This window comes from Macaca mulatta, chromosome 9, assembly GCF_049350105.2.
Source record: "Macaca mulatta isolate MMU2019108-1 chromosome 9, T2T-MMU8v2.0, whole genome shotgun sequence".
NCBI classification, from domain to species: Eukaryota; Metazoa; Chordata; class Mammalia; order Primates; family Cercopithecidae; genus Macaca; species Macaca mulatta.
Window position 1 is genome coordinate 60,202,095 of NC_133414.1, and position 14,897 is coordinate 60,216,991.

At 48.4% G+C, this 14,897-nt stretch overlaps 1 protein-coding gene across 8 annotated transcripts in view; it reads right to left on the reverse strand.

Moving 5' to 3' along the window:
• Window positions 1–14,897, reverse strand: part of WDFY4 (WDFY family member 4) — a 295,693-nt gene that overhangs the window by 24,972 nt on the left and 255,824 nt on the right. For all 8 annotated transcript variants that reach the window (XM_077945551.1, XM_077945549.1, XM_077945550.1 and 5 more), the window contains 4 exons: window positions 14,105–14,224; window positions 11,394–11,511; window positions 10,600–10,709; window positions 327–480 (listed from right to left, as the gene is read on the reverse strand). In XM_077945551.1, the coding sequence (XP_077801677.1) occupies window positions 327–480; window positions 10,600–10,709; window positions 11,394–11,511; window positions 14,105–14,224 (502 nt within the window). The remainder of the gene's footprint in view (window positions 1–326; window positions 481–10,599; window positions 10,710–11,393; window positions 11,512–14,104; window positions 14,225–14,897) is intronic.

A 14,897-nucleotide genomic window follows, 5' to 3' on the forward strand; every position in this document is an offset into this window, starting at 1 on the left:
CAGCAAGGCAGTGCCAGACCTGGGCTACACAGAAGAGCCCCTGGTCTCAGCCACGGCCTCACTGCCAATTGAGGCCTGGGACCATCGGAGGAAAGGTCACGGGTGGGGTGGTGGCTCAGCGCTGTCCTGGCAGCCTGGGGCCAGCGCCCTTCCTCAGCAACCACCTTTCCTTCTGGGCACTGCTGCCCAGTGGAGACCTCACCCGAAGTGCATGTGTCCTGGGGAGGGCCTAGCAAAGGTCCAGATGACGTTGGTCATCACCCAGGGGCTGTGGGAAAGAGCACCCTGCAACACCACTCACCCAGCCTCACCAGGCCTCCACTCACCAAACTCCACCCCATTGCAGTTGGTTAAGAACTCAGGCAGGTAGAAGAACTCTGGGGTCAGCTCCCTGACGTCACTCATGTTCTCTCTGGAGGCCGACTCCCACGTGCTCTTCACACTGTGGAACATTCTGTCTGCCACGTCGAAGCCTCCACCCTGGGGGAAATGGAGCCAACATGACCAGCTGCTCACTGGCACCCTCCTGCTGGCCAGGCACCATCCATTCTGCCTTGGAGGCACAGGTTCCACCATTAGCACCTCTCATTCACTCTCCCCACACACGTGTACCCGTCAGCCCAGATGTGTGTGCCGTGGTTCTCCAGCCACCGATTCCTTCATTACTCTCTGGAACCTTGCTCCAGAGCTTCAAGGCAGAATGCATGATCCGTGGTAATCAATCCATGTTTCCCTGCCATGGAAATCTCAGTTCATATCAGAAACAGGAAAACCACATCTGAGCATTTCCAAGACTGCAGAGGGCCAGCTCTGAATTAGGTGCTCCACACGAGGCAGCAAGAGTGCAGTGACTGGGACTCGGCTCCTGGGAGGCTCATGGTCGAGTGCCACAGGCGGGAAATAAAGAACTAACCATGGGACAAAGAAGTGGGTGAATATTCTATGTGGGAGGTCAGCAGGAGTTTCCTGGAGTGTCGCCCCAGAAGTGAGTTTGGAAGCCTGCTGATGGGGAAGATGGCAGTGTTCTGAGCAGAGGACAAGGCTTGGGTTAGCAGCAGGGGTGGGAGGAGAGCAAGAAGCAGAGGAGGAAGGAGGAGGGAGGAGAACTTGCTAGGGCAGGGCCCTGGTGACATCCAACACACAGCTTATGGCATTTGGTGGGGGCGAGAGGTGGGTAGGAAGGAGACTCTGGGACCAAGGGTCTTGGCTTTGATAAGAGAGAATGGATCTGAGGGTGGAGAGATGGAGAAATTTTAGGTTCAAGGGGCAGGAGGCTGGTCCCTAAAGGACACGATATCCACAGCCTCTGCCAGGACCAGTCCTGGTCCCAAGGCCCATGGCCACAGGTGGCCTGGTACGGCCCCAGACCTGGCTGTCGAGGTTGGGCCATGTAAGAATTCAGGCATATTCTTTCCCTAGATGCCCTGATTCTCTCATCTGAATTGTCAAACTCTTCAGCTGATGGTACCCTTATTCACCACGTGGTCTTGGGGGTTGGGAGGAGGCAGAGAGGTGCCTCCCTCCAGGTCCTGGTTGGAGAAATGAAGGCGCTGGGGGCTGGAGGGACTTCAGGAGACAGTTTCTGAAATTGGGCCTTGGGTCTATGTAAGTGGTGGGATATCCTTCTGCCTAGGATTCAATAGTTCACTTGTCCCCATCAAGGCTGGGCCTTTGTATAACAAAAACTTGTCCTCCTTCTGCCATCTTCTACAAAGCACACATGTGGAACAAGGGGCAGGACCACAGCAAAGCCTACTCTATGCCCGTCACTCCCTTCCCTGCTCAGAGGGCTGAGGGTCTCCATCTGTATTTACCCAAGGAAGCCTTGGGGGCAGCTACAGGGGTGGATGGAGGTGAAAAAGGGCAGGTGCCTTCTCTTGGCATGCCTGGTCCATGCTCAGATGCTCTCTCCTAATCCTCACAGTAGCTGCATGAGGAAGGAATTGGGGTTTCCATTTTGCAGACCAGAAAACGGAGGCTCCTCAAAGTGCACTGATTTTTCCCAAGGCAGTGAATGGCAGAATTGGGGCAAACCCATGGATGCAACTCCATAGGGCATGCTTTGTCCCATGCCAGATTCCTGGGGGAATCCCTGGACCTGGGACCAACTTGATCCACTACGTGTGGGCCAAGGGGGAACTCAGCTCTTTCTGAGAGGGGGGAACCTACCACACACCCAAGGTGGCCACACCTGGACATCTTGAGGGTCATGGTCTGGCTGGTCCATTTACTGAGTCAGACTTGATCAAGTGAGATCTGTGGGTCATTCCCCACACAGGGACAGGGACACTGACTCAAGCAAACAGTGCATGGGCAGCTTTAAACATGTGGCTTTTCCCCAAGGTCGCTTTGCTCTCGGTTGAAATTAGGGAATGACGTCCACCATCAAATTTAAATTGGAATGGAAATAAAATGGGGGTGGGGTGTCGAAATAAATCTTCACCTAATGAGTCACTCATTGAAATGTATTAGGAGCATTGTGTATTTAATCTGCAGCCCAAGCCTTACATCTGCGGGAGATTGATGCCTTCTCCTCGTCCCGTTTCCCTTTTGCAGCTTTTATGAGTGCTGATGGTAGTCTCCCGAGAAACAATATGATTTGGTAATAAAAAGATTACCTGTATTAAATAAAAATAATATATACATACGAAATATTGTTAGTGCTACAAATCTGGTTAAAGATATTACCACAAAGAAAACTGTTATTTTTTTCACAGCTGTCTAATGCATTTTAGCAAAAGTAATATCTTTAAAACTTAAGCCTGTATTATTTATAAAGGAAGTAATAACTGATTTTCCTATTTCCTATATTAATAAATGTATTTGCATACATTTGTTTCAAAATTAATGGGTTTTCTCACTTCTGCAATACAAAAGAAAACACCAAATTCCCTAGCAGAAAAAGTGGAGTTGCTTTGTTACTTGTATCATAAGACTGTGGTTTGATGTAAACTCCGGTGGCTGCCAGCGAGGAGTCCCAGCTAGGATTAAATTCTCAGAAAGGAAGGAAGGATAAAAGAAAGAGAAGAGGAATAAATGGGGCAAGAAGGTAAGAGGCGGAGAGACCCAGTTAAGGTTTAAAGAGCACCTATCTAAGGCAAATACAGACCCAAATGAAAGAAACCAACACAATTACATCTAGAACTTGGAAGGGAACAAAGTGATCAGAGAGGATTCATGAACCAAGAGCTGCTCTGGAATCTGTTCTGCAACAAATCTGACCTGTATCCAAACGAACTGTAAAAAATAATAGCAAGGTTATTATTGTCAACAAAGGAACAATTTCTTATTGGCAGAAGGTTTTCCCATGTGACATTTAGGCCAAAAGACAATGGAGCCAGCCAAGCCTAGAGGATTCTGAGGCAAAAGGTTACAGTTGTTGGATTTTGGGCTCAGTTAAGACATCACTCACATGTAAAGATGCAGGAACATTTTGAATATTGAAGAGTCCAGAAACAATATAATCCTAGGTACCTCTTCCCAATTAAAATCCTTTAGGAGGTGCTAAATATTGCTAAGAGATGAAGCAAAACTGAGGGCAAAATAATAGGAAAAGAAGTGGCTAGCAAGGACTATTCCTGGACATTGATCCAAGTTAAAATCAGGGGATAGTCTATAATTATGGTATGATGGTTAAAGCTGAAAAACCTGAAAAGAAATGTTCTATATTAAATGAAGTACTCCTTTCATTAGAGGACACAAAGTCTATGTACACCATTGTCCCTGGATGAGCATTTCAATCACTATTAGACATTCTTAAACTCCTCTCCAATGTGGTTTCAATTCTTGACCCAAATTCACAGGAAATTCAGTAACTGCACATGCTGAGGGACACCGAGATGCAAAGATATTTCTATAATATATGCTAGAAAGTCTATTCTTCCTTCCTGATGACACTGATCCAAATCAACCTGCTGCCACATCTGGATATGGAATTGGTTTTATCAACTAGAAAGAATATCTCACTGCAGATATTCTTTCTAGTAATTTAAAAGTACCCATGCAAACGACTCACTTACAGGACCCCACTGATATATCAGTTGATCTAACCTGCTGTCTTTAGCCCATCAAAGAGGCAGTGTGCAATGGTGGAAAGCACATTGGTTTCAGAAGCAGGCTGGCTTGGGCAGGAATTTCAGTGCCCACTTACTTGCAGGATGAACTCGAGTGAGTTTCTTAATCTCTTCAACTGCCCACGCCCTTGTCTGTGAACCTTGGATGATAGCTCTTGGTGTGAAAGCAATTGTGTGTGTGTGTGCATGTGTGTGTGTGTGTGTGTGTGAGAGAGAGAGAGAGAGAGAGGGAGACATATCTCATGCAGTGCAGCAGGCACATAGAAAGAGGTGTCAAATGAACCCAGTCCCTATGTCCTTTTCTCTGCACAGACTAGGATTAGAACTAGGGAGCAATCCTCGGCTTGGGCCCTGATCTCAGTGTGCCTGGGGAAGGCAACCAGGAGCTCTAAAGGAGAAGGGGATGGAAGTCATGGAAGGTAGGAGGTAGGGTACAGGGGGAAGTGAGGCGAGGCGGGATCCTCCAGTGCTGGGGACAGGGGTAGGAGGGTGGGGAATCTGAAGGACTGTGGGATGATAACAGGAAGGAGAGCCTGCACTGTCAGGGCAGCTTTTGGCAGCAACAGCACTTCAGAAGTAACGGGGCAAATGTGCGAGGGGAAAGGAAAGCTGGACCCAGCGTTCTCTGAGCCTCTGCAGGAAAAAGCCAGGCCCTGACTCGCTACTGAATAAACTAACGGTGTAGGACTCTTGTGGCACTGGGAAGCCCACGCACTGGTCCGGCTGCCTCCTTGGTCTTGCTCTCTCGGAGGACGGGATGACCCCAGAGTGGCCATTAGCTTTCCTTTCTGTAGGTCGTGGCTCTTTTCTAAATGAGTGAACCCACCAAGGCTTGCTGAAACCATGCTGCCTGCATTAGGAGGAGGAGGGTGGGCACGTAGGGGACACTCAGGTCAGCCAAAATGGCTCATACCATATCTCCTTTAGTCCTCACCACCCACCCAGCTAGGGGCTATTTTAAAGGATGAAGAAACCAAGGCTCCATTGTCCAATAATGCCAGTTAGAAAGTTGTAGAGCCAGGAGTTTATCCCAGGATTGTCTGTCCCTATTGCGTGTGCTTTTCCAACACTCCTCCTCAAGTCTGTATGATAAAAACCACACAGCATTGGAGATCCTGAATGATTCTCCTCAAGTCACAGTTTGGGCCCTTACAGACCCCACATCCTCACGCTGTAATCAGAGGGAGGCTGGTGGTTTCTGTCTAGCCCCGCAGCCCTGGCTGCATGGGGCGGGCTGGCCCTGTGTGAGGTTTAGGGTACCAGGAGGTGGGCTGCTTGCCTCAGAGGCAGGGGTTGAGCTGCAGGCAGCAAGTGAAGAGGCAGGCATGGTCCACCTCGGTGTGAGCACAGACACAGACTCCTCGCCTTCCCTGGCACACACTCCACCAGGACTCCTGGCACTGATCCCTCCAGGAGCTTCTAAGTCAACAGCCAGGACGGGCCAAGTGCTGCCCCACGGTTCTCCGTTCTCTCTGCAGTTAGCATCTGTCTTGTACAAAAACCAGCCATCTTGCCTCAGGTGGTTCAGAAAACCCTTCCCCACTGCTGGTAACAGCTGACTTCACATGGGCTGTGACTTAATTAACACAGCACTTTATTTCTGTTTCTTATTAAATGCAGCAGCAGCCACCGCTGCTGTGTCTTTGGTGGGCGCCGGCTGCCTTGCTGGGCCCCACCTCAGCTGGGTCTGATCTCAGGCCTGAGAGCAACTGGTGCTTTTACTGGGGCAGAAACAGGTGCTTGGGCTGGGACCCCAGCAGGGGCCTGACCTCCTTGTGACTCAGCTTTCTGGAGGCTCACAGATACTTGCTCTAAGCAGGCAAGACTCCTAAGAACTATAACATTTTCCAGCCCGGGCAACATAATAAGACCCCATCTTTACAAAATGTGTTTTTTTGTTTTGTTTTGTTTTTGGTTTATTTGTTTATCCAAGAATGGTGGTGCACATCTATAGTCCTAGCTACTCAGGAGGCTGAAGCAGGAAAATTGCTCGAGCCCTGGAGTTCCAGGCTGCTATGAACTATGATCATGCCACTGTACTCTAGCCTGGGTGACAGAGCAAGATCCTGTCTCAAAAAACGAATGAACGAAAGAACTACAGCATCCTGGGGCTGCTGCTGAGGGAGACAAGCCCTCTGCCCTGGCAGACAGACGAGTTCACACCTCCAAGAAAGTGGGGAAAAGAGAGCGCAAAGCTGACCCACGCCTGGTCACAGTGCCTGCATGTGCCACCTGCTCAGATCACACAGTACATACATATACCATATTTTCTGGATTGTAAAAATCTTATGGTAATAACAGGCTTGGAACAGAAAAACAAATGAACACATCAAGGACATAAGTATGCATCAATTCTAAGACCAGCTCAAACTTAAGAACACTTAAACCTGAAGGGAATAAAACACTCCTTATACCCAGGGTTCCGAATATACCGCACAGCAACAGGGGGTCTCCGTGCTGTCCACAGTCTCTGCACAGTGCCGGGTAAATGGGCCACAGTGCCCAGAGAACTCCATGCCTGCCTCTCTGCAACCCAGCAGACCACACTGGGTGTGCCACACAGGCATACAGTATGTGACAGCAAAGGTGCTCCACGGCGGAGCTGTTGTGCTACCTGTCATTCTGCACTGGGAGCACCAAGGGCCACGCTGCACACACATGCAGCCAGTACACTGCATGTGTGCTGCAGCACCAGGTGACTGCCTACATGTCACACCGCATGCATGTGTGCCTGTGCTTGATGCTGCACGAGGGACTCCCCACTGTTCTACTGAAAATATGGCCTTGAAAATGGCACATGTCCCTTTCCTCTGAGCACTGTGTCCCCTCTGGACAACCTCTGTAGATCCCATCTTGCTTTATTTACCATGAGTGTTTTAGGTTTGGTATCCCCAGGGCTAGAACCCATCTCATCTCCCTTGTCATTTCCTGAGGGACGTGACGTCCCAGAGACTCAGTATCCTGAGATGAATCACAGCAGCCTCTCACAAGCTTGTGAGGGTCCAATGAGGCACAGCAGTGTTCACAGCAGCCCCTTTCATTGTCATCAGAAGGAGGAAGCACCCCAGCCATGAACAAATGATAAACAACATGTGGTCTACAAATACAGAGGTGCAGGATTCAGCGTAGGAAACTGACACGTGCTGCAACAATGGATGAACCTCGAGGACATTATGCTAAGTGCAAGAAGCCAGTCACCAAAGGACAAACATTGCATAATTCCACTTATAATAAGCTTAGTGTAGTCATTCATAGAGACAGAAAGTAGAACAGTGGTTGCTGGGTGCTGTGGGGAGGGGCGATTGGAGAGTTATTGTTTCACAGTTTCAGAGGTTGAGTTTGGGAAGTTGAAAAAGTTCTGGAGACAGATGGCAACGATGGCTGCACAATCATGTATATGCACTTAATGACACTGAGCTGTGCACTTCAAAATGGTTAAAAGGGTAAATTTCTTATTATGTATATTTTTCCACAATGAATAAGTATAAAATATTTTAAATAACAGTTGTAAGGTACTTAGCATCATCCAGGTGCATAGTAGGTGCTTAATAAGCAATCAGAAGTTAAAATATTTTAAATAACAGTTGTAAGGTACTTAGCACCATCCAGGTGCATAGTAGGTGCTTAATAAGCAATCAGAAGTTGGAGCTGTTACGGAAAGGCCTTCAGAGGCGATCCTCCCATCCGCCTCCTTGATCTCACCAACAAGGAGACTGAACCCTAAGAAAGAAAGCGATCTAAACAAAGTCAAACACAGCAGCCCTGGGGATGCTGGAACGTGATTCCCCAAGCTCACCACATATGTTTCCACTCTGGCTTATCTGCGGTAATAGGCGGGTGGTAGCATTTGCTCAAAGCAGAATGGAGACATGCGCTTTCCCACGCTGACTCCTACACGTCCACTGGCTCTGGCTTCCATGCCTGGGTTCCACAGCCTCCCCATATCTCTGGCTCTTCCCCACTCCTTCGTCCACCCCAGGTTGGGAGTAGTGCCTTGGGCTGCTGAGACTACGGGAGGCTCCTTTCCAGCCACCACAGGGGTGAAGCAAAGGTCTCTGGAGAAGATACAGGGCCCCCTCAGCAGGTGGGGTAGGATGGAGGGAAGAGCCTGACTTCAGGAAGATGCCGGAATATTCTTAAGGAGGTCTGCCAAGGCCCCACCACTCTCAAAGGCGAGCCTGGTGTGTCCCCTCCCAGAGGAAGCCTATGTAGCCTTTATACTCATTCCCTCGAGAGCTAAAATTCTTTTTTCCTAAGGAAAAAGTGGAAGGTGGCTGGTTCTTTTGCTGGTTCAAAGGCTCAGGCCAGGTGTGACCCACTAGAGGAGTCATTTAAAAGTAGGAAAGTGAGACCCAATTCAGAAGCACGTGGAGACAGCCCGAGTGATTCCAACTTGGAAGGGTCAAACTACCCAAGACAGATCTGAGCCCCAAAACTCAGTTAGATCAGGGACTTCAACATGGGATTCAAAAGGGCTAGGTCACCAATGGGCCAAACTGGCTAAAATAAGCCTTAACCAGTGATTAGCTTCAAAGTGGCCATAGCCCAGATATCCCGTTGGTTCACAACACACCTCTTAGGTCTGGTTCATGCTAAGTTGGAATACTTTGCTGCAGTCCAGACTGCCTTAAATTATCTTAAACCAGAGGAGACCAGCCTGGACAAGTTCAGACCTGCTCAGATTAGATCTAGCTGATTGCAGAGGGAAGAAGGGAACTAACAGTGATTGATCACCTATGCAGCGTCAAGCCCCGAGCTGGGGGTTCTCTCCACATTTTCTCATTTAATCTTCTCGACAGCCTACAGCCCAGTGAGATGTGCATAATTAACCCTCATTTCCAGAGGTAAAATAACTTGCAGAAGATTTTGTATCTATTAAGTGGCAGAGCTGTGATGTAAATCTCACAGCCGAGGCTGTTTCTATTTCACTCTGTTTCCTCCCGATGTGAAAAGATCCTTAGCAACAGGTAGAGCTGGGGTTTTGGGCTGTAATGCAGCCTCCTGAAGGGGCAAGAGGGAACTCCAAAAGCATCCTGAACATTTAAACACTTAAATTCCCAGGATAGAAACCAGTGGCAGAATCCATCACTATCATCATCAACGGTGATCATCATTTCTTGTGGATTAATGAGCAACATCTGGATGGGATTCCTGGCATGGGGCGCAGCTCTGGGACCATTTGTTCTCCAAACCAAACTTACTTAAAATGCTTGTTGCCTGAGAAAGGCTCAGGGGAAGCACACTTATTATTTTTGAGTGAATTTCCAGGGAGAGGGGGGTTATACAACGTCTAGACGAGTTATGCCGTCAAGGAGGCAGAAGGCTGTGCCAAGAAACAGAAGACAGGAGGACATTTGCTCCTTATTTGGAGAAAGTGCCTTGACCTTGCCTACCCATTCCTGCCCCAGGGCTCAGAGTTGGCTTTAGTGCTAATGCAGGGTGGCCTTTGGTCTTTCAGGGTCAAGGTCCTCCGAGTGACCATAAAGAGTGACCTCACTGGTAAGGTCAGACCCAAACACACAGTTCTTGGGATATCCAGGCTTTTCTGAGATGAGGCTTAGGTGTCAGAGCAAGTCTGTGTGTTCAGTGGCCTGTTGCCCACCCCAGCTCATGCCTTTCTCTCCATTGGACAATTGCAGGGTCTGGATTGGGGCAGCCCATACACCCTGTGCTATATTTACTTTAGAGTCAGCCAAGCCAGCTGGCCTATCTGAGAATTTTCTCCCATTCAAAAGCTGTGCCCTGGGATAAAGGGGTTCCTTGGAAGCAGGATCCCAGTGACAGGGTTGTGAGGGGAAGAGGAGAAAGGAGCTTCTCAGCACCCTCACAGCACTGCCCATGAAAGACTGTGTCCCAGAAATCCCCCATGACTTGGACACCAACCCAGCAACACTTGGACACCAGACTGGTCATGTACAATACAGGAGGCCCAGCTAAATTTAAATTTTATATAAACAACCAATAATTTATAGTTTACCTGGAATTCAAGTTTAACTAGGAATCATGTATTTTTATTTTAAACCTGGCGACCCTAAGCTGGTAAAATGGTCTGTTAGTGTATGGGTGGGTAAGTTGGTTTTGTCCTTCGAAGCCTTTCAGTTTGTCATTGGTACAGATTTATGCATTCCGATGTCTTGAGTCATATTCTTTTCATTGTTCCTTCTCGTATTTATTTTTCTAATCCTTGACCGCCTGCCTTTCTAGTCTCCAAGCTTCCTGCTTTTTCTTTTTCCACTAAATCTTATTTATGTTGAATCATTTTTTTCATGTCTCATTTCTTATTTTTTAGAATCATTTTGCAAGACTTTGTTGGGCAGATGTGCAGGTGTAACTGAGGAAGAACAGTCTGCCTTGGCTGGGGAACCAGAATCTTGGAGCCAATGTCAACTGGGAATCACTGGCTAATGATTGAGTTTTTAGCAGAGGCATCCCATCTTTGTTCAAGCCCAAGTCTTGGTGCGTGTGTGTGTGTGTGTGTGTGTGTGTGTGTGTGTGTGTGTGTTTACAGAAAGTGGCAGCAGCTCACCTGCAGAGCACAGAAGGCCTGGGTGAAGGGTGGCATCCGGACCAGGTAGGAGGCCACGATGATGGCTGAGGAGTAGTGGGTGTAGTAGTGGCACTGGACGGTCATGTCTCCTGCAACAAAAACATATGCTTGAGGGCGGCTTCCCTACCTGTGCCCATGCGTGGCAGATAGGCATGCTACACTGTGTTCATGAACAGTGTTAAAAACATACATTCATTGACGTTTAGGAAGTGAACAGACCTAAAGAAAAACATTCAGGCAATAAGGTCACAGGTGGCACGTGAATGTGGCAAAATGTCTAAAGATGACATGTAGATGGACAAACTTTGGGAACTAGAGTCACACGAATGCAGGCTCTGCCGTTTAGAGGCTGTGATCTTGAGCAAGTTGCTTAAACTCTCTAAGTTTCATTTTCCTTCTCTGTGAAATGGACTACTGTAATATATGAACACAGGTTGACCTGCCCCTGGCAGAGAGAAAGTGCTGAATAAATGTTAGTTTCTTTTGCCATTGCCTGTCCCCAGGCATGGAGTCATTACCTCTTAGCATTATATTTCTCCAGCCAGGTTGCATGTTAGAATCCCCTGGGCTGTGCCACACCAAATTTCTAGAGGTGAGGCCTGGACATCAGTATTTTCTAGAAGCTCCCCAGGCACTTCCTACCACCAGGTTAGAGTCCTCTGTTCAAATGCAATCACTTGTAGGCTAGGTGACCACCTTAATTGTTGTCAACTATCATTTCAGGGCATCCAGAAGAATAACACTGCACAAAAAATCAAGCTGGATCTACTCACCTTCAGTTTTCTCAACTTCTTTAAACCTCTGGATAAATTTCAGCTTCCTTTCCTTGGTCTGAGCCCCCATGGGCTTTGAAAGATCCCGGAAAGTCTTCGGATTCGCCAAGTTCAATGTCTAGAAGGCAGATGTGCAGCTGGAGTTAACTCCCCGGACCCGCTTGTGCCCTAGGAATCATGCTCTTGAGTTTTATGGTTCTCTTTATTGGTTTACTGTCATTTGGTCTGACCTGCCTCTGCTGGTTAGTTGGCAGGCTGGGGTTTTATGGCCCCAGAGCCAGTGATCCACAAAGACTTAAAAAGGGAGAGATGAAAAATAAGAGGAGGGGAAGATTGAGTTCACACTCAACCTGTTCCAAGTTGACCCAAATCAGAACATGGCCTCCAGTTACTGAAAAGATACTTTTAAAAGAATTTGTGTTATCGATGAGGCACTTGGCTCCTAAACTGCATTATGTACTCCAATAGTTCAGGGTCCTTGCTTAGAATCAAACTGATTTTACAGGAAATTAGAAGTCATCTGTTCAGGGAGGAAATGAGAGGGACTTGCTCATTTTTCCTGGAGGTCTACTCCTTTCTTGGCAGTGAAAGCATGCTGTGAGCTCCCCTTCCCTCTCTTGGAATACACCACAGAGAAAACAGTACCAGTTTCAGGGCCACGTGCTCTGGGAAACTTTTTCTTTTGATGTTCTGCATGTTAGGAGAGGAGCCAAGAATTGCTGGGATTTGCATTTCTTTATAGGGGGAGGTACCTGTGTATCTCTCTTTTCTTTTTTCTGAGACAGGGTTTCACTGTTGCTCAGGCTGATGTGGAGTGGAGTGGTCATGGCTCACTGCAGCCTCGACTTCCTGAGCTCAAGTGATCCTCCCACCTCCCAAGTATCTGGGACTACAGGCGCGTGCCATCATGCTTCACTAATTTTTGTATTTTTGATAGAGATGGGGTCTCACTATGTTGGCCAGGCTGGTCTTGAACTCCTGGACTCAAGCAATCCTCCTGCTTTGGCCTCCCAAAGTGCCAGGATTACAGGCATAAGCCACTGTGCCTGGCTCATAACCCTTTCTTTCCACTAGCAGTGAATCCTCAATGTTCCACTGGGGGCCAAGGGTGTCACTATCTCAAATGCCTGCAAAAGCCAGGGGGAAGCAGGGCCAAGAGTGAAACGGCCCCTCTTAAGATCCCAGTGAGTGCTGGAGGGGACACACGGAGACCCACACTCAGCTTTCACAATCTTGCCAGTTCAGAAAAATTCCTAGTTGCCAGATCTCATGGTTTTCCAAAAGATATTGGAAATCAGATTTTTTTAAAGGAGAAATCTCTTCATTTTTAAGTTGATAAATAATAAAGATTTTAAATACCTAGTATGACCTAAACAAAAAAGACTTGCAAACTACCACTTTGCAACATGTGAGTAGGTTTTGTGTTTGAAATGCCTCAGCCTCCGATGGACCATTAGTGCAATAAGCAGCAGCCAGTGCTAGTGAGAAATGTTTTGCTGCATTAAATGTCTTAAGAGGGGACGAGAGGTCACCAAGGACTGAGTCTCCCTCTCCCAAATCCTGAGGGTCTGCCATCCAAGCAGCCCTAGGCAGGACTGGCCAGGCTCATCTGAACAAGTGGCTCAGCCACCTTATGTGCTTTACATACAGTCCAGCACCTCTCCAGATGGCCAGAGCCCAGGTGGCCAGGACACTGCTCCATAGCTTGGTTATCCCCATAGGAGCACAGACATCACATCACCCTGGTCCAGCTGTGGAGTTTTTCTCCCCATCCTTTCCCTGCCTGATGGGGCACAGGGGTGGAGGCTAAAAGAGATGAAGGATCTGTTCTTGTCATCTCACCATCAGCCTCCCCTGTCACTACACATCTCAGTCCAGATACCAGATGAGGCCCAGACACCATCGTCTCTGTTGCTGAACTCAAGTTCCAGGAAGAGTAGCTTATCCTTTCTGTGTGTCTGTATCCCTGTGTCTCTCTCTCCTTTCCTCCCCAGACCCCTCTCCTGCACACGTTGATTTTAGGAACAAATTCCATGGCCCACCTCGCTTGTGACTGCCTCTCCCCACAAGGGCTGACCCATGGCACCATCTTGGTAGATGGCATCAGGTGCCTTCACTGCAGAGAGTAAGCCAGGAGGCCCCCTGGGGCTCGTGTTAGCAACTATGCTAGTTGTGTTGATCATTCCACAGGGGGAACCAGGACAGGAACCCAGGCAGCCAAATACCAAAGGCCACGATGAGTTTAAGAGATCTAAGGCCGGGTGCAGTGGCTCATGCCTGTAATCCCAGCACTTTGGAGGCTGAGGTAGTAGAATCATTTGAGGTCAGGAGTTCGAGACCAGCCTGGACAACATGGTGAAACTCCATCTCTACTAAAAATACAAAAAAAAAAAAAAATTAGCCAGTTATGGTGGTGCACACCTGTAATCCCAGCTACTTGGGAGGCTGAGGCAGGAGAATCGTTTGAACCCAGGAGGAAGAAGTTGCAGTGAGCAGAGATTGCGCCACTGCACTCCAGCCTGGGTGATGGAGTGAGACTCCATCTCAAAAAAAAAAAAAAAAGAGATCTGAACTTCAGCAGCCGTTAGGCCCAGGTACCCAGGTTCATATGACAGAAGCTCCTAGCAAAGGCTCTGCATACTGACTTAGAGTCTCTGTTATCAAGGTCTGAATGCCTGAGAGCAGCTGTGGGTTCCACATGAGGACCTTACCTCTGAGGTGTAGTCTGCGAGGACCCAAGGGAACACTGGGTACTGCATGTAGTCATTGCAGGTTCTCCCAGCCACGGTGTTGAGGTACATGAGATACTCAAAATTGCTGATGTCCCTTTTCTACCAGAAGAGACGGAAAGGGGATAAACCAAACACATTTGATGCTCCCGCAAGGCCAGGGGTCCCACCCTCAGGCCTCATCAGCAGGCTCTGGCTCTGTGAGTGAGGACAGGCAGCCAGCCCCTCGGTCACTTTGTGCACATCTCATGCATGAACCAGCACCAACTCAGGGACCCACACACAAATTTCAGTATGAACAGAGGCAAGTATATTCGGGAAGCAAAGTCAGCAAGGAAAAAAAACCCAATGCAGTTCAGCATCCAACGCCAAGGATAAGACATGCTTTGGTGTTAACGGTTGGATGCAGTACTCAGAAGTTGACTAAAATCATAGCACAAATGCTGGGGGTGAACTGACTGCTGACCTACTGATGGTTAGAAAATAAGCAGAGGGGTCATGGCAGTCCCAGAGACAGAGGCCCTCACTCCTGGGCTTGATGGTCTGGCTTCCTCTGGGACTTTGGGAACTGCCTATTCCCTGTCCCTGCCTGTTGGGGTGATGCTCACTCTTAAGGGCCCTCTGCCTCCAGATGAACAGTCGCAAATGGAGACAGGGTCCGTATTGGGAATAAAATCCACCAAGGCCGCTGAATGAGTGAGCAATCCAACATAGTCATCATCTCTGATGTGGGGCCTGTATGCTCAGGGGCTCTCCCTTCCTCAGTCTGCCCCTT